General features: G+C 37.0%; 1 protein-coding gene across 1 annotated transcript in view; it reads right to left on the bottom strand.

Annotated features, from left to right (window-relative positions):
- LOC104499615 (FRAS1-related extracellular matrix protein 2-like) overlaps positions 1-20776 on the bottom strand; it is a gene marked incomplete at its 5' end in the record, with an annotated part of 60019 nt that extends 39243 nt beyond the window's left edge. The window contains 5 exon segments of the mRNA XM_010143144.1: positions 14284-14535; positions 15435-15560; positions 18196-18426; positions 20607-20756; positions 20759-20776. Coding sequence (XP_010141446.1) covers positions 14284-14535; positions 15435-15560; positions 18196-18426; positions 20607-20756; positions 20759-20776 — 777 coding nt within the window.
- Positions 20777-24681: the final 3905 nt, after the last annotated feature.

The raw sequence follows: 24681 nt of genomic DNA, 5'->3' as shown, positions 1-24681 counted from the left end.
CCAGCCTAGAGAGGTTAAAAATACAGAATGCCTATTAGGAGCAAATGGTTATGAATGTACTGATGGTTAGACAAAGGCAGTTGAAAATACTATCAAATATAATACATTTCATTTCTTAAACAAGTATTCTTAAATTTTAGCACACTTTCCCAAGTCTAATCTCATTCTTATAATCCTGATGTCTCTACACTGATGACCCAATAGTTCTGGAATTAGATCTGGACTCAGCTGCACCTCACTTTAAGTGCTTAAGTGACAGGTACTCACATTCACAGCCTGCTTGCTCTCAGTTTGCAAGGACAAAGACAGGCCATCCCAGAAAGTTGCCCAGCATGATGAGCATACAGAAGGAGAGGTGGAATGGCTCCCTCACAAAGATGAGAAAATCCGAGGGGACCTAGAAGTATTCCCTTCTACTCACTGACTACACAGGGAACTTACCCAATCTGCCTTAAACTACGTGAAAGATATAAAAGAAAATCTTGTTTGTTTCTTGTAATGTTATCCCAATGCTGCTGAAGAAGAATCCTGATGGACTGTTTGTTTCTGTAGTCACAGCCAAACGTAAAAATGCCTAAACCCTCAGTTAGCTTGCCTCGTATTCCAGAGTGACATTTGCACACTTTTTGAGGCATGTATCTTCAATGAAAGACACATTCTGCATGGTTATCCATCCTAAGAAACAAATCCTTACAAATGTTTTGTAAGTTCATTTCCTGTAAGCTGTGTTAGTAGCTCCCCAGGGGAAGTAGCAAAGCCAGGCTACTTACAGGGAAAGCATTGTCTTTCTCAGGTCATGGCTGAAAAACACTCTGCTCAATGTCTGCAGGCTCACTTACAGCGAATCTTTAATCTAGTAATCACTCTGAAGAGAGACTACTGCAAATTTAATGGTTCCTCTTACAGAAATAAGAGGAAGTTTTTGTAAGAGTTTTTTGTTCAGACCAACAGATTTCACTGGCATGAAGTTACAATAATCAGAGGAGAAAGGTTAGGAGCTTTAGTCCCAGGTTTCTTGGCACAGAAATGAAATCTTTGTCTTGCCTTTGTGCTTAGACAGTCAGGAGCATATATCAACTACAGCACTAGTCCAGTCATTGAGCAGGAAAACAAACACACTTCTCATGTTGTTAGAAACAGAACTATCTTTGAACATATACCAGAAAATCAATGTGATAGCATGAAAATATTTATTCCCAAGGAGGACTTTTTTTGTTGTTTTTTTTTTTAATGATATCCCTACATCCTGCTTTAGAGGGACATGGCAAAAGAGTTGGTTGGTTGTAAGATATGCAAGGTGCCAAAATCAGTTTGGGCTGTCAGTGCAAAAAGTATGTAAGATGGGATAGTTGGGACAAACAGAAAAGAACACACTGTTTTGTCTGCTGAGAAAATAAACCTTAATACTTAATACCTTGGTAAACCTTAATACTAAAGTGATTTTAAGTAATAGATATTCCAGTGAGAGATACAGCTATATATTTGTACATATTTTCAGGAGGAGAGAAATAAGAGAACAAAACAGACCCCCCACTCTGATATATTTAGATATTAGAAATAGAAGCAGTCATCACAACTGAACTCATGGTTGATCTTTTCTAGTTCATCAAAGGTTTTCCCTTCTTTCTTTCTTTCCATGCACAGTACAAATAAGGCTATGATGTGAATATTATATGCTGCCAGAGCTAACAGAAATCTGTCATGGTAATACAGAAGATGCAAAATGGTGCTTTGTAAGCCTACTAGCCTGTTCTGTTACAACCTAGACATGCTAGTGCAATGCCAAATCCGAGGTAATGAGCCTTGATGGTTGACACAGCTAATTAGCTTGGACATAACAACAGGCAAACACAGCCAGATATCCTTGGGACCTGACCTGGCTCATACGCGGACAACATATACACCCCTACTCAATGCTTGCTTGTATTTCAGTATCACAGCTCTCATTAAAGGACTGAGCTGCTGAGTCTGTAACACAAGAGACTCCACCCTTCCAAAAGTGAAGTGCATGAGTTGTAGGTAGACCAGTTAGGAATGAGTTCCATTAAGCTGGAGAAGGAATGGGCATTTACTGTTTAATAACAATAAAGGTCAACTTCTGTAATCTCTCTCATATATATGTGTTAATGGGAGCAAAACAAAAGGTCAGAAAATCTGTCCACTGTAATAAAGTTGAATTATGATATTATCAAAGAGGACTTTAACATCCGAAACATTCTACAGCTGTATACACATACTCGAAGCTATGCAAGCAAATGGGCTTGCATTTATTTAACACAATGAATTTAATTTGGCAAGTCATTTATTTTTGCTGAATGCTGTAGAAGCAGGGGTCAAGATTACAGTGAGAACTCAGTTCTGGAGCAGGTACCTATTGTGCAAATGCCAATAGCTTTTTACTTGATGTGGTCAAAACAGATTACTTTTCAAATTCAGATGTAATCTTCACTGCTTTCATCTTCTTAGCACTGTTGTAACTTTTGCAATCAAAAAGTAAATTCGCCTCAGAATCAGAATTATTAGTTGCAGCCAAATTGCCACACACATTATCTCAAGCAAATAATGCCTGCATTTCCATTTGTCTCAACAGCCAATTTCTGTCTAGAATTTACAATGCTTTTTTTAAAGGATATTGCAAACATTTTAAGAAGAAAAAGGACAGACTCCAATTAATGCAACCCTTACCAAACCAAGTTCTATTTTGTAAGCAAAACTCACAGGGTTTTTTTTGTTGTTGTTTTTTTGTTTTTGTTTGGTAAAGCAATGCTATACATTGACCGGACTGGTTCATCACTGAATCACTCTCATTTTATGCAAGTTAAGCCCATAATCTCAGTAGAGTAACACAGTGTGAATGGGGACAAATAACTGATATGAAAACCAGTACGTATGATTCACTTTTAATTAATTTAGGATACATATTACTTCATTATTTTTAAGTCACCCTTTATGTTAAAGTGCACCCATTCTTCAGTTTCTCTACACATAGCACCATCACAAGCAGGACCTGCCTAGCAGGCCTGGAAACCACATGTAACCTCTCTGCTATATGAACAAGCAAAACTCAAATGTGAGCAAAGCAAAACGGTAAAAGAAGCAGACTACAGCCCTAGAAGCAAGACTGAGGATGGCAGTTAGATAGCTACAGTGATATCCCATCTCTTGTCACTTACTCTTTACTCCTTGTCAGTTCCAACCCTGCTGTGAGGACAGCCTGCAGCATACTTTGCAGCCTGAAGTACTGATATAATTCTGATTTTGCTTAATGTCAGGTTGCAGTTCATAATGGTTCAGTAATGAGGAGCTGAAGAGTATGCCTGAACATAGGATGAAGGGATAGGATAGGATAGGATAGGATAGGATAAAGACATCTGAGTGCACGAAGCCATGCTGTAGCTCGACTTGTTCAGGATGCGTGACTTTAAACTGAAGATTAATTTTTCGACAATAAGTTAACTATTACATACAAGATGGTAATGAACAGTCTTAAGATGTCTCCCAGCTATAACTCACATTTCAGGAGCAAGGCTAATGTGTGAGGTTTACTATTACATGTGACCTTCACTTGGAAGCAATTAATTTACCCTTGCTGGTTTCCTGAGAAATATTGTTACCTTTCCAAATTCACGTATCCGTGAACTAACACATACGTGAATATTATAGAAGTAGTATTGTTATGATCCTTGAACACACCCTCAGGATATAACTTACAGACTTTGATATCACTGGAACTATCACAGGTGTCAGAGGAGCTTTTCCTATGTTCAGAGTCTGAGGACAGGACAAAAAAGGTTTTTCCTGCCACAAGTACATCAAGATCCAATCACTTGCCCAAAGTATTTCATAATCCAGATAATTGCTTCATTTACCAATGTAAATACAAATACAAAGACTAATAGTTGAAGAAACAAACTCTTTCAAATTTGGGGACACACCCAAACATGATGGTATTGCCTGCAGCGACCATCTGACTTTCCCATAGCTTTTTCCTACTGGCTAGACCTCCCACAGAGCATGAAACCAGCTCAGAATCTTCTAAATGTTCTATTTTTATAAAGAATGAGATTGTTTTTATGTAAGAGGTCCAGAAAATGGCATCAGTAACAAATTCTCAGTGAACTGATGAAACAGAGGCAGGGAGATAAATGGGAAGGCTTGGCAGTAGTATTGAAGAATACCACACACAGGGTACCTCACAAGGAGCCAGGAGTGAAGGAGTTCACTGTCAATGTTTCCTATATGAGATAAGAAATGAGAACTCCTAAAAACAGGAATGAGAGGAGAAGCTGAGCAGCATTTTAGAAATGAGACTGCATAAAGATGAAATGTAGCCATGTAGCCATTTCTAAATAAGTTTTTCACATTTTAACTGAGTAACTAGATTATCACTGGGCCTAACAGAAAAAGCAGTCTGTAGAAAGGGTCTGAGCATTATAAGTGTATCTGCAAAACCTGAGGTTTTCTGAGAAGGATATTTTCTGGTTTTCTCTTCCGAATCATGTTTCTCACACCTACACTCATAGCAAGAAACACAACCACAAAACTGCAATAGCTCACTCTATGAATGTTTTCTTTATAATATCTTATAACATTGTCCACTCAAATCACAACCTTGATCTCTAAGATTTTAAAGCCCAAAGTCATAGTGATGACAACTACGTTTTCTTCCTGGCTGAGATTTCCACCAGTTAGCAAGTAGTATTAGTAAGTAAAACAAGCATTTTGTTGTTTAGTTATGAGAGCTGATAGAAAGATGGTGAGAAATCTGTGTGGACTTAACAGCAGACAGAAATCCTGGACCTTCATAGAAGTAAATTCATGCTGAAAATGGGTGAGCTCTTTATGCAACAAAACCTATTAGATTTTGAAAAAAAACCCAATATAACAACATTCTAAAGGTCAAAATAGATCCAAACTATCCATTTTCTGAGACTAATTTTTCATAGACTCACAGAATGGTTTGGATCAGAAGGGACTTTTAAAGATCATCTAGCCCAACTTCCATGTCACAGACAGGGACAGCTTTCATTAGCACAGGTTACAAAAAGCCCCATCCAACCTGACCTTGAACACTTCATATAATGGGGCATCCACAACTTCTCTGGGCAACCTCTTTCAGTGTCTTTCCACCCTCCTCATAAAAAAAATTCCTCCTTATGTCCAATCTAAAGCTACCCTCTTCCAGTTTAAAACAATTGCCCCTTGTCCTGTCACTACAGATCCTGGTAAAAAGACTCCATCTTTCTTATAAACCCCTTAATATATACAAATATGCAATATTACTGGAGCCTTCTCCTCTGCAGGCTGAACAACCCCATCTCTCTCAGTCTTTCTTCATGGGAGAGGTGTTCCAGCCCTTTGACTATTTTTGTAGCACTCCTCTGGACCTGTTCCTACAGGTTCATCTCTTTCTTGCGCTGAGGACTCCAGAGTTGGACACAGTACTTCAGGTGAGGTCTTATCAGAGCAGAATCACCCGCCTTGACCTGCTGGCCACGCTTCTTTTGATGCAGCCCAGGATACGGTTGGCTTTCTGGGTTGCAAAGTGCTGGCTCATGTCTCATTTTTAATCCACAATTATCCTCCAGTCCTTCTGCACAGGGAGGGATACCATTCATCTCTCAGCCTGCATTGATACTGATAACCAACTCCTTGATGTTCAGCCCCTTGTTGAACATCACGAGGTATGCACGGACCCAATTCTCAGCCCTGACTGGTCCTTCTGGATGGCATCCTTTCCCTTTAGCCAATCAACTGTACCATTCAGCTTGGTAGCATCTGCAAACTTTTTGAAGGTGCACTAAATCCCATGGTCTATGCCATTGAGAAAGATGTTAAATAGTATTGGTCCCAGTAAGGACCCTTGAGGAGCATCACTCATTAGTGGTTTTTGTTTGGGCATTGAAAGATTGAGTGTAACTATTTGGACACAGCCACCCAGCTAATTTCTAATCTGTTTAGTGGTGCATTCATCAAAGCCCTATCTCTCCAATTTAGAGGTGAGAATGTTGGGTAAGACTGTATCAATGGCCTTGACAAAGTCTAGGTAGATGACATCAGTAGCACTTTGTCCACTGATGTAGTCAATCCAGGATAGAAGGCCACTAGGCTTGTCTGGTAGGGCTTGCCCTTAGTGAAGCCATGTTGGCTATCTCTAATCACTTCCCTATCTTCCATATGTTTCTACATATTTTTCAGAAGAATCAGTTCCACGATCTCACGAGGCACAAAGGTGAGGCTGTTAAATTAATTGTAACCAAATTAATCACAAATCTGAATCTTATCAAAGTAGCAAACGTATTTGGTTTAATTGAAGAATAAATGAAGAAGGAAGGCACTATTATTATAACTATCATTACTACAAATGGTGCATAGATGAAGAATAGCATAACCAAGAAATGTAAAATACTTTGTTCTTCGGATGGCTCTTGGTATTTGTATATAATTTCTGGCACAGCTTGTGCCACATTTTTAAAAGATCATTATGGTTCTGTCCATTCTTGTGGATAGTTATTAAAATTGTTCTTCGGTCCATATGTATAGGTAGATATTTCTGGATTGGAGACATCTTGCCCATATCACAAGAGAGGCTAAGAAAGACATTGCCCCCAATCCTTAATTGAAATTTTTGTACTTTTACTATCCAGCTGCAATGCTCGTTATCTTGAACTTGCTTAACTGGCAGAAACAATTTCTTCTTCTTCCCATGCAATGAGAACACATTTAGCTCACTGAAGTCTGAGAAGAAAAACACGCAAGAGATCTTCCATGTTCCCTTTACAGGAGCTCATGTTGAGGATGGGACTTGACAGAGAAGACAGAACAGAAGTGAAAATAGGCCAACAGCCAGACTTATTAGACCAAAGCAGAGCTCTAATGACAGAAAGTATGCTGTACTGTATGTTAAAACTTCTTGAATTCTCTCTTTTGGACTTCTGACCCCAGTTATGTGGGATGGAAGAGTTGCCAGACAGACAGTAATGTGAGATAATACCAGAGTTATCCCTTTAAGGTTTTACACGCTCAAAAGGAGAACATCATTAAAGCCTAATGGGGTACACTGTTGTTCAGTATCTTTCGGGTCTTCAAAGACTAGTGAGCAAAATGGCAAAGTCTCAGCATAAGGAGCTTCAGAGGAAGCAAGATGAACTGAAGAGATCTTAGAAAAACTGCACCAAGATGTCCTATGCAACCTGATCATCCAAATCTTAAATACACAAAGCACTCACTAGGACACTAAATTAACACTTTACATTTGCAAAAATCAAGAATAAGTGATTAATTTAAAATAGTTTGCTAGGCATTCATTATTTTTTCAAACATTCTATAATAAATAGAAGATTTGTAGTACAAAGATGAAAACCATAAAAATACAAAATGCTGCAGGAAGACAGGAGAGAGAAAGATGTTCCATGTACTCTTGAGTAAACTGTCCAGATCTGTCAGGCTCTGGAAAACAACATCAGTATGTGTGAGAACACCTTTTCATTTAACTTATTCTAGATTTAACAGAAAGCATCGATTTTCCACAGTTCATGTAATTTTGTACTTTCTGCTTATCAACTCTCTTATGTTCTTTGAGAACAAAACTCAGAAGCTGCTTTCTATATTTCAACACTCTCCTAGACATATTACTACAATTCACACAGAAATGTAATAATGCATATGTAAGCTAACCATTAAAGAACCTGCAGGACCGAAGACTTAAGAGGAAAATGCTGCTCCACCAGTTGAGCCCTATATCATAAAGGAGCCATCTGAAACAGATGTAACAAAGAACTGTCTGGAGGTCATGCCCTGTCATCCTTACCCATTGGGTAAGGATGTCTAAATCCTGAGGTGGGAGTACATACCTAGCCATTAAGAACCTAAGATTAATCCAACATCTGTAGTTCATATGAATATAATGTGTGTACCTGCAGACACACACACATAATACATTGTCAGCAACAGATAATGCTAGAAAAGCAAGTCATAAATGCCCCTGGTTGCCTTTATACAATGTCCAGCTGTAAGACATGACATTAATTTATTTCTGAGATAGACAGCAAACAGGGACTTTCCAAAGTCTTTAAGGCTATCATCATAAATTGAACATTTTTCATTCTGTTGAACTGGTGATAATAAGAAACTATAAGCAAAGAAAACTGGGAGTATAACATGTGTCATAAGTTGTCTGTCTTTCACTTTTTCCCTTGATTACTTGCCAATCTGGCCACCTGCCACAGACTGGGGAAAAGGGAGAGGATACGTAAAGATTTTACCTAATGAGAGGACAAAAGAAGTTAAAAGCTGCCCAGAAGTGCCAGAGGCGTCAGACTTACAGGCACTGTAAAAATAGAAAAAGGAGAAAGTAATCAAAGATGGATGTACAGAGAAACAAAAGAACAAATAGTTCTTTATTTTAGTCATCTCCAGGGAATGGTGAAGGATACTTGACCAAATCATGACTCCAATCCATAATACAACACTGGCCATGCTCCTCCTATAGTGTTCAGGTGGTAACTAAAATTGGACAAATAGACAAATAGATACTAACTACCAAGATCAACCAATGACCCATTCTATTTGAAGTTATGGCACAGCTGTTGTTGGAAAGAAAAAGGCACTTTTTATTGTCTGCCTTGGAGGTTAGTGGAAATAAGGAGATTCCAGATAGCCTTGTGAGATAAGGATGTCCCTCTCACAAACTATGTTACTAATAGAATATTTAATTTTCATCAGCTGGAAATTTGGCTCCGTGCATACACTGAAATTTAGTTGACACTGTACACCTAACTTAATGCAAAGCATATATTTATAACGTAGCATTGCAGTGCTGACCTTCTCTTTTCCGGTTACTGGTAGTAAATAAACATCAATATAGACTTTACTACTCCAAGCAAGTTGGACAACTGCTAGTGGCTACTTATTTCCAGAACATGGTCTAAGGATTTCCAAAGTTTAATTAACTGTAGGGGGAGTGACAGCAAGTGTTCTAAAGAAATCTGCAGAAGACTGAAGAATTAATCTGCTCTGTTTGACCTCTAACATTGGCTTTCCACATTAACACACCATGATCATACCATTGTCCAGTTTAGTCAGCTGTAAAATATTCCCAGATAGTGCTATCCTCTATCATGTGGATGATATGAGTGATTGATTCTGTTGAGTATCTACAAAGAAAATGATAAGCAAACCTCGAACACAAATTTCAGTCCTTTGCTTTCCCAGCCTTGATGCAGAAATGTCAAGAAGAAGTCTGAATGGTTGTTTGCCCATCCAATGTGAATGAAGTGGAACAAATGTATTTGATGTACTTCCTGCTGTGAACAGCATGAGGCTTCAACAATTCCACTAAGGCAAGATGACTGTTTGTCAGCTTGGCTGTGAAGATGTGTGCTCTCATGGTAACACTAAATACAGTAGCATGGAATTAAAATCACATGGAAGTGCAGCCACTGACAAAAAAACTTAATTGTAAGCATTCTCCTCTTAGCTGCAAACTTCCAGCTTTGCATTCATCACACCTCTTATCTTCTGTTTTCCAAATGTGATTACAAACCAAGAGTAATTTTTACTTACTCTGTAAGTAAAAGTGAAAGAGTAAAAACTCAGCACAAATCAGCAGCCCAGCCACCAAAACTTTTGGCTACGAGCTTTGACTGCAAGCCTTGTTGCAAAGACCAAAGCATTTTATGTCAGACTTGTTGTACACAACACAGCAACACTGTGAGTGTTGGAATGAAATTACAGGCTCCTCGTTCACAGATGAATACTAACAAAGGAGTTTGATCACATTTTTTCTCTATATATGCAAAATTATTTCAGAGTCATAGCTTCAGATGGAAAAAGAGAGTACTTCCAGGCTGATCTTGCTTAGTTGCTAAGTGCCTGGGGATTAAGGAATTTCCACGGAGCACTGGGGTCTGAGTGTTTTCAGGGTCTGAGACTAAGCTCCAAGACTCTTTGAGTGGAATGAAAAGTGCACAGCAACCTTATCTTCCTTTCCTAGATGCACAATATTGATCTATTGTGTAAAGTGCCTCCTCTAAATGAGCTTTATGCTGAACTCTGTGCTCTCCACACAGGATAGGTATGTCCTGAGTGAACCAACTGATCTCAAATTCTTCAGGGATTTCTGTTCACCCCCCAAGTCCTTGAGATACATGCAGACAAGTAGTTCAATCCATCAATTCTGGCTAGATTTAGTAACACAAGTTCACTTTTGTATGGAAAACAGTTGAGTTTTTCTGTTTGGTTTTGGATTTTATCTTGAACTTCTAAATACCCATTGAAACACTCTTCAGCATTCATTTCTTTAGTTTTCAACTCGATTCTTCTAGATTTTTCTTTAGTAATCATAATTATTTTATGAAACAGTAATACCTATGTATCCCTTTGTTGTTTAATGCCATTTAATAATAGGATCTGTCTGCAACACAAAATTAGAAAAAGTTCCTTCTTTTATGCCCAGCAGTGCTTACAATTTTGGGTTGAATGGCAAATTAAATTTCTAAGGACAGTGTTTATATCTACTGTCAGAAATCAACGTATTCAGTTGCACCAGGTACCCACAGTGATTGACATAAACAGTTTAGAAACTTCTAGGATGCGATGGTTCCTGGGAGGACATCTCTCTTTCCATTAACTGTAGAAGGATCCTGGCATAGTCTGCTTGAATGAGATGTCTAAACGTGAGATTATTGCCACCTCAGACGTGAATCATTTGCATAGGTATTTCTCCTGTATCCTTTTTTCCCAGTGGTTCATGGTTAGTAACTACCACCTGACTTGAGCTGACCCATGCTTTTTTTTCCAGTGCTTAAACCGTAGTGAAACGTGTAAATTTGAATCCAAGATTACCATGCACAACTTACTTTGTGGTGCATTTCATTAACTTAATCCCATTCCTCTTTTCTATTTGTCTCCAGCTTAAGGATTTATCAGGAGAAGTCTCTTCCAAATTAAGGAATGTCCTAACAGCAGCACCAATTTTACAATCATCTTTCACGATACATGTTCAGTGCACGTTCTACACACTATGATTTTTTTTTTTTCCAGATTTCGCTTTGGCAGCACAGCACAACTGTATAATCCACAAGTGAAGTATTCAGTTGCCAGGAATGTCTTTTTTAATACACTCTGGTTCACTAAAAAGTTGAGCAGACCTTGTTGCTTTTTATTTACTGTCATGATTGTATAGCAACTTGGCTATTTTAGTTAAACCCTGAGGGCCTTCTATAGAAATAAAAGAAGAAGAAAAGACTTTGGTAATAGGTGCTGAAGGTGAATGTTTCCTAATTAACTTGCACTGAATGCCAGAGGAGATAAGGTAATGTTGCTAGTGCTGACTTGACTTCCATAGGAAAGATCTCATGTAGTAGTATTAAACTTTGACCTTTGCTGTTTGTATCTTCTGACCTGAAGAAGTCAATGTGTAATGTTAATCCAGGCACAGTACTTACAAAAATCACAACTTAATGACATGCTGTGACATTCATCCGAAGAAACCTTGTTAAGCAGAAGATGAATTTAAACAAACAATGAGAAAAATATATCAGTAGTTGAGAAGTAAAGAGATTAAAGTGGACTACAGAATTTAGAATGAAACTGTTGTTACACCTCATAATGCTGTTATATATGTGCTAAAGCTTTTATCCACCTCTGTCTTAGGCATTTTCTGAATTAAATGCTTTTTATTTCACATAGCATACTGTTTTAACTTATTAGTTTTTTACACTGCAAACAATAATAAACAATGCTGCTTAAAATCCTGCTTATTTATGCAGAATTAACAGTCTTGACTGGTAGGAGTTAAATTGCCCATATTACATAAATATGTGTGTAAATACACAATCTGAAATAAGCATATATATGTGTGTGTATGAATATACATATATATAAATATATATATACTTATATATGTGTATGAATACTTAAATATGTAAAGTATAACTTATATGTTATCTACTCTGTAGAATGTACCTTGCTTTTTATAGAACAGGCAGCACAACAGATCTCAGATGAAACAAAATGCATATAGACTGTTATATTATCAGGAACTACGTTTTTGTGCAAACTAAAAGCATGTGGTAGAAAACTTTACTGGCAAGTGAATTTTCAGTGAGTTTTTGAGCGCTCTGGAAATTTTTGTGGGAATCCTTTCACTGATACAGACAGCAAAAAAGGAGTTCGTCACACTATTTCAAATATGACATACGCAACATTTTGGGTGCAAAAAGACAAGTGAAAGTTTGTAAAAAATGATTCAAATCTATCCTTCAAAGCTCCCAATATCCAAAACACTCTTACCAACAAGTGTAGATGTTTCAGTTGTCACATAATGAAAATGTTCTACTCTAATGTCCCAAACACTTCCCCAGCTTTTCAAAAAAATCCTGTATGATTATCATTATTAGTTGAATAATTCCTGTTTAAAAGTCAGTAGCACTGAGGCAAGTTGTGCTCATAAATGCAGGAAATATTAAACATAAAACTAAACGATAGCATACAAACCAAATTAGTTCCTCTGTTTTCTAATGGCAGTGTTAAAATAAAGGAGATTTCATGTTATTATCTTGTGAGAGTTTAATGAACTGTTAAGTTCTATACTATGCTGTGATTGATTAACTTTCATGATTTCTTACTCAAAGTCACTCTAGGTTACTGTTAAAATGATTGAATAAGCCTATGAATGACAATATCTCATTTTAACTGCTAAGAACAGTACATAAATGTGTTCCCTCCCAGACACTGAGGTTCCCACTGAAATCAGATGTTCTAATTTTAGCTCATCTCTGTTTTAAGTAACATCTCTTGAAGAAAGATTCTCCCTGTCCCAAACTTTCCATATTCATTTTAAACAGCCAGAACACCTTCAAAAGCTGGGTAATCAGCATCTTCACAGATACATGTTTTTATAGCTACTCTCCCAATATTCTATTCTGTGCTACCTACAATCTGTAAAGCTTGTGAATTCTTAAACAATATTCAAAAATCAAACTGTTGTAAAATAACCTACACAAATAAACCTGTATTTGCTATCACAGTAAAGTCAGAGAAACATATTTCTATTCCAGCTTGTGTTTGATGTATGTTCTGTTACTTTACAAGAAGTGCTATTTCAAATCCTTTTATTCATTAATGCTATACTGTTACCCAAATGCTCCACAGAGAAAACAACGGCACCTCTGTTACGCTATTCAATGTGAGACATTTCAGCCAAATGAGTATTTACAATGCAATTAGTTGGGTGTCAACTTGCTGCCTTAAACAGCTGCCTTATTCTTAACTGGGGACAATCTACTGTGCTGATAATAACAGTCTACCTTGGCACCAGACTTTCAAAGAGTACTGTACTATATAATTCCACACATTAGCCTTTAGGACAGTGACACAACAGATGGTTTATAGGTTCATAAGAGAAGACTAATATAGCTTATCAGTATTCCTTCCACAGAATTTGCAGATGAGATGTCAGCCTCCAAACTCCATGAGTAAATGAGGGCAACTGTACCAGGAAACCTTTTGCTAAAACTTCTAGAATGACAGTTGCTACACTAATGCTAGCAACATTGATGGAAAGGCTTGAGGCTGCAATAATATTTATAAGTATTATCAAAAACAGTGATACAGTGATATAGTGTGCTGATTCTACTCTTTGTGACAGACCTCTCTCTGATCACCACCAGAAATGTCCATTTCAGTGCAATATACCAAAGCTACTGACCACTTGAACAAAGGACATAATCCTGTCAGCACTTCCTTGCTGAGGTGATTCCTAAAGCAACATTACTGTCTTTCGATTATTTGAATTGTTTCATTAAAAGGACATAAATGGACACTTCTAGGCAGAAATTTAAATGAAGCATCAAATCAGAAGGAAAATATCTTGCCTCTTAGCAGCCGTTAGATGGCTTCTGGTCTATCAGGGCCTCTAATATGACCCTTTGGAGCATAATGCAATGGGCCCGAAGGCCTTGAGGACACAGTCTCAGAATCACACATACAAGGGTATGCCTGCAGGGTGGCATTTTGGATTACACTTGTTACTGTGTTAGAATGCATCTCCTCTCTCCCAGTTACTGCTCATGTGATTTTCTCAAACCATAAAATATCAATATGAAATACCTTGAAAAACCCATATAGCTTTCTAACAGTATTTTCTAACCTCAAGATGGCAGCATGTGCTTTAACCACCAAGAAGTGCACATATCCAATTCTACATGCCGATTTGAGTACGACATTATTTGTAGTTTCTGTACTGAACTGGGAATTTCACTTTAGTTCCTGAAGTCTTACCATCATCCTTGTCAGGTACAATGGTAATTCGAGTGCTTGGGAATTCTGCACCAATTCTTCCACCCATTGGCATGCTCAGTAAAACATCAAAGGTCTCAGCCTCTTCATACAAGGAATCGTCTATGATGACAATCCGACACATTTTTTCTCGTTCGTCTTTGTCAAAACGTAGAATGCTGTTGTGATCCTCAGGCCTGGATATGTAGTCAGAGTAAGAAAGTACAGAGGTTGGGACAGTTCCAGATGCTGTTCCTGTGGCATAAAAGGAAAACAGTCACTACATGTACCCTCGTTATAATGATCCCCTCACAGAGGCTGAATTTTATTTTCATTATCTTTTAATTTCTATTTACTTTAAGGTTATAGATGGGCTGAAACCAGGTTACATTTCTGAGTCCCTGGACAAAATACTCTGTATATGATGCAGTGCAAGTATATGGCTCCACAAATTCATTTTCAGGTTTTCAATCAGAAGGAATATTGTAGTCTATCATCACAAGACACAGACTGACAAAGGAGATCCTGTGAGGATTATCAGTTAACTCCCTTAGTATATTTTACCCATTGAATATACCAGTGGACCAGAAGTTAACTTTAATAGAGAGCATTTGGTAAAAACAAATTATTTTGTTTCCAGATCATTCACCAAAAATGTTGCTTCATCTCTCCAGATGAAAAATAATAATAATAAAAGCACAGGTGTAGAGACCCTATGCTCTGTGTGGATATAATTAATAGGAGACTGAAAAACAGAAAAAGGAGAAGCATGGCAATTAAGCAAAACTATTTTATACTAATTTTTTCAGGAGAAAAACAACTAAAGGCTGTCCTAGGCAATCACTGCAGTGCTTTCAGTTCTCATAATTTCCAGATATATGGGGCTGCATATAAAAATCTTGCAGCAAGATAAAAAAACAGATCTTCACCTCCTAACAAATAGCAGAAATTTGGAATATGATAATTTTTCAGCTGTATTCGGTAACATTCAGTTGCAAAGTTGAATAAATTTCCAGTTCAGACTGAAGATATTTAGTTGAAAAAGTAATTAACAGAGTTATAAACAATTTTATTATGCAATAGATGGAAGAATTCATTATGCTTTTCTGTTTCTTTTCCATCTTTGCCTTTTTTTGTATAGTAGATTCTGTTACCTTGTTGTGTGTAGCAGATAACCATCAGTTCCTGGCTCACATCTCCACTTCTTCTGACTGGAACAAATAATTCACCAACATCTTCTTCAATAGTATAGGTAGACTGAGGAATAAAGACAGTTGATTCTGCAAAGGAAGGATATATTTGTTTATATAGACTTACGGCCTCATAAAATCACCTGTAAAGTAGCTAGAAGCATTTTAGCGTATTCTAAAGTGTAACAAATAAATCTCATTTATCAGCATTAGTGTTAAATTTTAAGAAAAGATTGGAGGGTGATAGAAGTAGAGTCTTTCAGAAATATAAAAGAAAATCAGATCATCAGGTCTGAATTCAGAAGCCCTGACTAATTTACTTATCCAGGCTTAAAGGTGCAAGATAGCGTTTGGAGAATTTGTCTATATTTTTATTATTTCCATTGTATTTCATTATTAATTGTTAATCACAGAAGTAGCATAGCATAGCTCATAGGCAGGCAGTAGTTCTGCAAGGCCGTTCTTTAACTTACTGCATCAAGATAACCATGAAAATAATTTGACATTGAGGGTGCAAGACTGAGCTCTTGCTATATTACTCTGATTTGGCTACTTGTTTACACTCCTATTTTATTCTAAGGAGACCTACCCAACACAGTCAGCAAAGTCTGGAGAGCCATCTCACCCTAAAATATATCAGACCAAAGAAGGTCAGATCTGTTTTTCAGGGAAAAAACCCACTCAAATGAATTTTAAGCTTCTTCATTATTTTATACTCACACAAACAGATTGCTGAGTTTTATGCCACTACTGGGATTCAGGATCGATTTTGTTCTTGTCCTCACAAAAACTCAAGAACAAAGGTGATTATGCATATAATTATAAAACACCTTTCCAGTTTCATTAATATGACTACAACCCAAATGGAATATAATTCTGTATAATATTAAATCAAGTGTTATCAGCTGACTGCACAAAGCAAATCTTTTAATTATTCCAGAGGACTTTGGCAAACAATGTTCTGTTCTGAAAATTGTCATGTGACTTCTTTGAAAACATGTTCTAGATTTTAATTTGCCAACTGGAAAGCATGACTTAAGGTAAAAAGCCTGCGTTAAAAATGCTGTAATTCAGGTTTGATAAGATCTAGACATTTTCACTACTCCAGCAAGTCAAAAATTTAATGCGAAAACTACCAAATCCCTACCTTTTTTTAAAAAGTAAAACAAAAGGTAAACACTAAAAATACCCATTTGTTCCTTTTATTTCTCCCTTTAGGATTAAGTTGGCAAAATGAAAAACTATCCTTCAAAAAATGTAGGAATCTGATTTGTTCTATTTCCTCTCTCATGATTATCCACCTAGGGGTAAAATGACACTATAAAATTGTAACAGACCTTATGAACAACGTAAAAGCTCAGAGTAGAATGTTCTATGCCATCTCAGCCAGAGTAAGAAAATGCATCTTTAGGCACTCTCTTTTTGGAATAAAGCATTACCTAATGTTCCATACATCAAGGGGCTGGTACGCCTTTTCAAACACGCTCACTATTTTGTTGCTAAGACTATACCATACAATTCAGTGAATTTTAAAATACTTTTCACTGGAAGCAGAAAAAAACTTTTGATGGATTCTACTCAGTTATCATTTTAACTTGTTATGCCCTGTGCTTTTAAAGATTATTAGGAGACCCAGTCCTTCCCCTCAAAGTTCCTTGATTTGCAGTCGTGCATTTGATTTTCTCCTACACAGCCTCATTTTACATGTAATTATGACAAATTTTCTGGGACTGTAAAAATTTTATCTTAATATAAGAAATAGAAAAAACTATCAGCATTAAGAAGGCTCAGACAATCTTCTTGAGTTGCTCTGTCTCACTGATCATAGAAAAGACAGAGAGATTTCACATATTTTCAAGTAATTCCTGCGTCTCATACATACTGCTTTGCAAGCGAAGCACTATTTTTCTCAGTGACTAAATATCAATGTCACATAATCTCTGGTTTAATTTGCATTTGTAACTAGGAACTAAGAAGTCTCTGACAGTTTTCATGCCCAGTCCTCTTCAAATGTTAATTTGGGAAGACTGTATAAAACAAGCTGTTACAGTCATCCAGTACTTGAAAGATTCCTTAAAGAAAGTTTTGTGTATTCATGGCCCGTGAGTTTAAGTGTCTGAATGCAGCTGAAAAGCAAAGCAACCAGAGCACATTCTACCTTTTTTTTTTTAAATCAGCTTCTGTCTTCATTTACACTTAACAATAAAATTTTTTTTGTTTGTTTTTGAAATAGCTTGTGCTGTATTCGGTCTAGTGAATCTTACCCTCACTGAGCTTCTCAGCTTGATATTAAGGCCTAACTGATGCAACCAGTCTGCTTCAAGACCCAAAGTTGTTGGGACCAAGCAGACTTTCCTGTACCATCCTTGCCCACATGAATTACCACCGCAGAGTAAATCAAGTCATTCTCCAGCCAGCTGTGCAGAATCACTCTGTCTGCAAACACATTGAACTGAAAACCTACTACACCTAAAATGAAAATGAAACTAAACAAAACCCCCCAAATTAGAAAAAATATAGGAAAAAAAGTAGGTATGTCATTGAGCATGCCATCATATTTACATATTCATGAATCACTTAAAGTGATAGAGGACAAACGCCTACCCAATGCCCAAGTCTGAGGAAAAGTAAGTTTTACTATCCACTGTCACTCATATCATTTGCCCTCCAGTTTATCTTTTGGTATACGCACATACTGGCAATACAGTTCTGGAAAGGTTCTTACCATCTCCTGGGTCAATAATTTCCACTGTGGATACATCAGGAAATTCCAGAATTGCCATGACAGGCTCGGACAGGACAATTTGAAAGGTCTCAGATTGTTCATGTTCACCATCACTCAAAATCCGTACTCTCCATGTAGCTAAGGTTTGTCCAGGATTAAACTGCACTTGCTTTTGGGCTTTTCCTCTGAAGTCTTTATCTTTTCTAGCAGTACCATCTTTGGTGCTAATACCTGTTAAAGTCAGAAATTTGCCCTCATTATGTTATCTTTTAAAAAGTTTTAGAAAAATATAATTTTCACAACCTGAGAGTGTTCAAACCAACTGTTACTCTTGATCAGTTTTAGATTTGTATCACACGTAAAGGTGAAAGCACATCAAATTAACAGGGCAAAAGGCAGCTTGGAAAAAATTAGCCAAAGCAAAACTAACTACTAGTAAAATTCTACATTCTCTGAGGTTATGGTCAAGTTTCCTTTTCTCTGTAACAGATGCCCCTAAAGGCCAACAGATTTTTTTCCCCCTCTGGGTTCTCTTCTGTTGCAGAACATTTAAATAACAAGCTGCCTGAAAACCTCAAAAATATTTATTTCTCTTAGGAAAAATAAAAACACACCTGGAAAGTTCAGCTTTCAAAGGGAAAGCTAAGGAAAACACAAAGACAGAAAAGAGTAAAACACATGGAATAAAGATGTAAGAAGATGCAAAACCTGAACCATTGTGGTAATTTCCACTACAATAAGCATTTTAAAAAATATTATCTCCTTATTTCAGTGTTTGCATAATGACAATCATTAATCTCAAGTCGTGCTGAAATTGTAGAGCCATGTGATTAAATCCAATATAGCTCATCGCACCGAGAAAGCACAGACCTTAAAGCCTCAGACCTAGGCTTCTCTAAAACTGCTTTTCATTGTTGTTTCCCTCTCAGTTTAAGGCTGTCTGACAGACCCTCATGGAAATTAGACAGTCCTTCAGAAGTATCTCCAATTCATGCATTTGGCCTCTGAATCCCACAGTATCACTCCGATCTTAAAGGTCTTTCTCAGGTTGTCAGAGAAATCAAAATTTCTCCCCTCTCTGCCTGTTTCTTCCAATGGGATTGCTTAATGTATTAAAACATATCACCTTTCTCTATACACCTTGCCTTTCTTGCTGCCTGCTTGTGCCTCCTCCTAAGTCATAGTCAGTATTTTACATAATCTATAACCCTTCAGGCCCTTTGGCACTGCACATGGACCAGAAAGACCAGTAAGCATTTTTCCAACTCTGTAACTTCATTTTGCAGGATCGAGGTAGTCAGAGGCAAGTTATTCAAACTTCTTTTGCTGGTTTTTGAATCAGCTTAATTCAGAAACTGGGCTTGAATACATAGGTATAAAATTTTGAAGAATCAGAAGTCAAATCGGTATCTGTTAATCAGTACCGGTAATTAATTAAAAAGCATCCTTTGTATTTCATTAATCTCTTTTATTCTTTTACTTTCTTTAAAAGAAATACATTATGAAAGTTAGTTCAGTGTTCAAAACAAAGCCTTTTAAGTTAGATCCAGTTAGTTAATGCCAATATCCGTTAAATCTCATGCCAAAATAGGTGCCCTAACTACATCTTGACACCTGAAACACAGATTCTTACTCAGGAAGAGACTTAAACAGAAATGTTATTTCTAAGCACAAGCTTGTGTTCCATGCCTGGTGAATACTTACATACCTCTGCAAAACCAGCTTTAAATTAAGTGCCTTTCCTAAGCAGGGTAAGCTCACCATAGGTTTCAATGTGAAACTACAAAGACAATGCTCACTGGTCCAAATGCATCACTAGGAAGAGGACGGGAGTAGATCCAGAAGCTGGTGTGAGGTTGCAGAATGTGATAACACAATCTTTTTTCACCTTTTCACTCCCCAGACACTGCAAACAGCTTTCAACACCTCCTGTATCAGCCTCAGTTGTCTGCTAACATTGACTGAAGAAAACGAGCCTAATGCTTGTAGCTGCTAATCAGACCAGCTCACAATAGCCTTCCTGGAAAATGATCTATGTTTATTGTTGTCTTTCCAATTGCTACAGCTGTATTTTCTCACTACAGGAAAAATAAAATCTGGACAGGAACTGTATTCTGTGAAACAAATACAATCAAATCAAGGAAAGAAAAGCTGGGTATTGGATTGTTAAAACTAATTGCAGAAGACCAAAAAAGAAAAAAAAAAGGGAATTTTCCATAATGTAACTAGAGAAATCATACACTTAGCATAACAAAAGATATTTGGTTTAATAAATAAATAAACATATTCCTTTATATCTAGCTTGCTTAGTACAAAACACCAATAAAAGGATATAGCTGTATTGACACATTTTTTCCAGTGGCTTGCCCATAATTTATATAAACAATTGATAAGGTTAAAATTTAACTTACTTATAAAAGAGGTTTCTCCCAGGTAACCTCTCCGTTTTAGAACAACATCAAGATATTTGGAGTCTTCGTTTACTAAATAATATTCCTTTTCTAAGGAGATCCATGCCCAGTTTAGGCGAAAATATTGATTCTTCAGCTTATTGCCTCCTGCAAAACAAAGTGGTAAAGAACTATTTATTCATTTTTTCTTTCCTTTAAGTACTACTTTGTCGTTTGAGGTTAATGTAACTTGCACCCTGGGTAACACGTATATCTTAGCTAGACATTACAATCCAAAGGTTTTAAAGATTTAAAATGAAGACATAACAGGTAAAGAATTCAACCACGGTAAATTTGGCAGAACTTCCTTGATATGATCAGACTGTCAGAAGCTCTGGAAGACCCTTAGTATCCCGAGAGACTGGAGGTGATTATCTACCATCTTTTAGGCCGTATTTACACATACAGCCTCCTTCTAAACCTCAATATTTTGTTCACTAAATCTAAACTTTTCTGCTCTTATTGGTTTAGAATTTATGTATTAGCACTGTATGATTTTAGGAAAAGCTTTAGCGTCTTCCTAGGAAATGGTTTTATCAAGATTAAGTATCCCTGACACACTCCACAGTTTATAACGATGCTGATGCTCTCCTAAGCTTACGTGTTTGTAACTGTTGGTATGATTGCCTGCGTCACCTGAGATTTAGAGAAATACAAATGCTCACCGGAATTCTATTTTGCAATACCCTATCTTCATGATATGATAAATGCACCCAACTGAGTAAGATGCTGAGATGTGTTTTGAAAGTCAGTTTCCAATAGACCAAAAGATGTCCTCACAGTTCTTTTTACAGGTGCAACAGTAGCAACATGCTCCTGGTGAAGACAGCAGACTCCAGGGATCATTTCCAAGGTCTCTATTGCAGCAGTAGCACAACAGCTTTACTGCAGTCTCACTGAACATGGACAGATTCAGTGCACTTGAACACTGGAAACTGAAAGCACAGGGCAGCAAGCCGTACAAACCGAATGGTTAACATGGGCCAAGTCAGCTTCTCTGGCTGGCAGCTGTGATAGCATTGTCCTTAAGTTGAAGACTCTATTTCTTCTTATAGTAATCAGAACCTTCACAGTCCTTCTCAAACAAAATTGGCCACATATTTATCAACAGAAGTAGGCTCCCTTTTAGAAGGCAAAGCAATGCAGGAATCGAGGAATCATCCCTCAAAATTTTGAAGGGGATGATGTGGAAGTAATTTAACTCCAGCTGCAAAACAGTAAGCACCAGTCTAAAATCTGAGCATGTCTAAGCCTAATCTCTCACATGCAGCAGAAATGAAGCTGTTGTGTCTACCATTGATGGGATTTGTACAACTGCAAAACAACCGGAAATATTTATCGAAATGGCAGGTTTGTCTAAAAAAGCAATCTGGAAACAACAAACGCAAACAGATGGCACTCTAAGGTCCAGTTAAAAATGCTACTTTTTTTCAGTTGGAAAGGTAATAGCTGAAAAGAGTACCCATTTCACTGACTATAAACCAAGTATTTGTTCAATAGATTGAATATCTCAAATTAGATTGCCACATTTCTTATAAAATACAGCATAGCGTTACTTTCTCATGTACAGTTTATCTCCATCTGTTCACTGATTTTCCACAGTAGAAAGGCATTTCTTGTCAGTGTATGGATCCTGGATCCCACAGATAAAAGGGCATGACAAACCAAGTTTTGTACATCATCCTATTGGATGTGTTTGTTGTCACTCAGAAGGATCCTCTAATTTCCATAGTAAGAATAAAATAAACTGTTCAGCTCACTGAAGGCAAATGCTCACTCAGCAACTGTCTTCTGGGAAAGTTGGCTTGTGTGAGAGGCTGTAGTCTGATTTCCTTCCCACAAGGTGCTGCTACAGAACAAGGTTTGCTCAGGTAATGACTGTCTGAAAAGTGCAAGGAATTCCCTTTAGAAATTAACACTTCTGTACACAAGCTAGCGAATAAAGTAATTCCTCTGAGCAGCAGCACAATTATCTAAGTATTTCAGTTCGCTCATGACTTAACTACTGCAGGAAGAGCCAAATGGAGGTTGGTTTTCCCCTTCCAGTTTCTTCGATTCTATTCCTTGAAAAATAGGACATCCCTTCCTTACGCTTTCACTCTGCTTCAAAGATAGGCCTCTACATTTTTTAAATTGACCTGTCTACTAGAAAAAAACAACCACCATACTTGTGTAATCCTGCATCAAGGCAATGGTACTTTGCTACAATGGTACAACGTAAATAAAAGGAGGGAAATGGTTACTGGAGTATCACATTGCCCTTCCTGCCCTGCTTCTTTCTGCTCTTATGATCTCTATTGTTATTGACAAAGCAGAAGGCTACAAACACACATACCAAAAACTGTAATGAGCACCACAAGAAAAACACCTATAGTGTTAGGTATAGCAGCACTTTCATTACATTAGCCATACGTTATGACTTCCCATTAGTTCCTTGGAACAAATGCCACAGAATATGTCTGGTTCTTTAACCTAGTGGGAAAAGCCATTTGTGTGCCACCTTTGAACATACTGCTCGATTTAAACATCATTTGACAGAACGATAAAAGTTTGTAAGATATAAAAGGAATGAAATTTACTGCCAATTAGAGGAGAGAGAACATATTAATATCATTATTAAGAAAAAGTACTGCTGCATAAACTACCTAGAAATGAGAATGTCAGACATAGGAAACCTCCGGCTAAAGGAAAAGCTTCTGGCAGAGTTTGTATCTATGTAGACAGAGAAATTCCAGCCAGGGGGTCGAAAGCAATAGGAAATCCAGCATCATTTGTTCTACTGTCCAAAGAACTGATGCTATACTGAATATATCAAAATTACTGTACAGGAGAAAAAGTCCCAGTTGCTGAAAAGGAATAGTCATATAGATACATTTCAGTAGCCAACTCCCAAACCAGTTCGTTCCTGTCATTGATGCTATGGAAAATGTTGAAGTGTACTGAGTTAGAAACCTAATGAGAGGATAAATTTAGGAAGCAAAAAGCACAAAAACAAGAATATGAAAGATTTAATATTGTCTTAATTCCACTCATTTCTCACTTTCAGCAGTTTTTTCTGTTTTTTCTTAAAGTAAAAACAAAACAAAATTAACAAAAAAGTATTATTCCCAGAGGGATTCCAGATTCTACAGGTTTACTTCTGCTTCTGAAATATATATCGTTCACCTTTTAGAATGCAGTATGAAAACCATCAGATTTAGAATTTTAAGAGAAAAATCTAGGTATTTTAGATCTTGCTTTCTTCACTTTGTGCTTTTTCAAGTGCTTGTTCAGAGAAATGTTTTCTAAATTATATAAGCCATTTCATGGGCCAATGTCCCCAAATAATTAAACCAATGTTGTGGTTGTAACTATTACTATTGTTATTATTATTATTACTACTACTACAGATGTCTTATCTAATTCCAGGTATTTTTGGGGAGGATAGAAATCCTAAACTGTCTTTATAGCCAAAACTGAGAAAGAGGCATTTTGTAAGGCTATGACCTATTTTAGGTATCTTTTTTTTGAATGAGATTAGCTGTGTCTCAAAATATGCAGAAATATGTGCATTTTTCCTCAGCAGCTGTTAAAGAGGCCTGTCGTGACCAGTTAGTTACACTGCAGACATTTTTATTATAGTCATATAATGCTGGGTAAGATGAATTCCACTGTGCCTGAACTAGATGAAACTGGGCCTTTTCTACAACATACTAGAGCCAAGCACCACACAAACATAAGGTCTGTAAAGAATACTAAGAGCATAGCTTTCAGAAATTATAAAGTATCAGAAATAAAATTGCACATGCCAACTTAATTTAGTTCTCTATTAAATTAATTATCTGCCCTACAATAATATTTCTATAGGCAAATGAATTTTGCATTGCTCACCAGCACTTCCCTTGGGCAGAGTCAAACATTTAGCTGCTAGGCAAATAATTAAGGTACTATACCTCAATGACAGTTTTGTTTTTGTTCCTTTCCTAGACAAGTGCTTGCAATACAAGTGCATCAGAGGTTTGGAGAGGGAAGCCATTACCAGAGTGCTTTTAAAACT

Source organism: Buceros rhinoceros, unplaced genomic scaffold, assembly GCF_000710305.1.
Source record: "Buceros rhinoceros silvestris isolate BGI_N320 unplaced genomic scaffold, ASM71030v1 scaffold3019, whole genome shotgun sequence".
Classification (NCBI taxonomy): domain Eukaryota; kingdom Metazoa; phylum Chordata; class Aves; order Bucerotiformes; family Bucerotidae; genus Buceros; species Buceros rhinoceros.
This window is presented reverse-complemented; position numbering and strand designations above follow the sequence as displayed.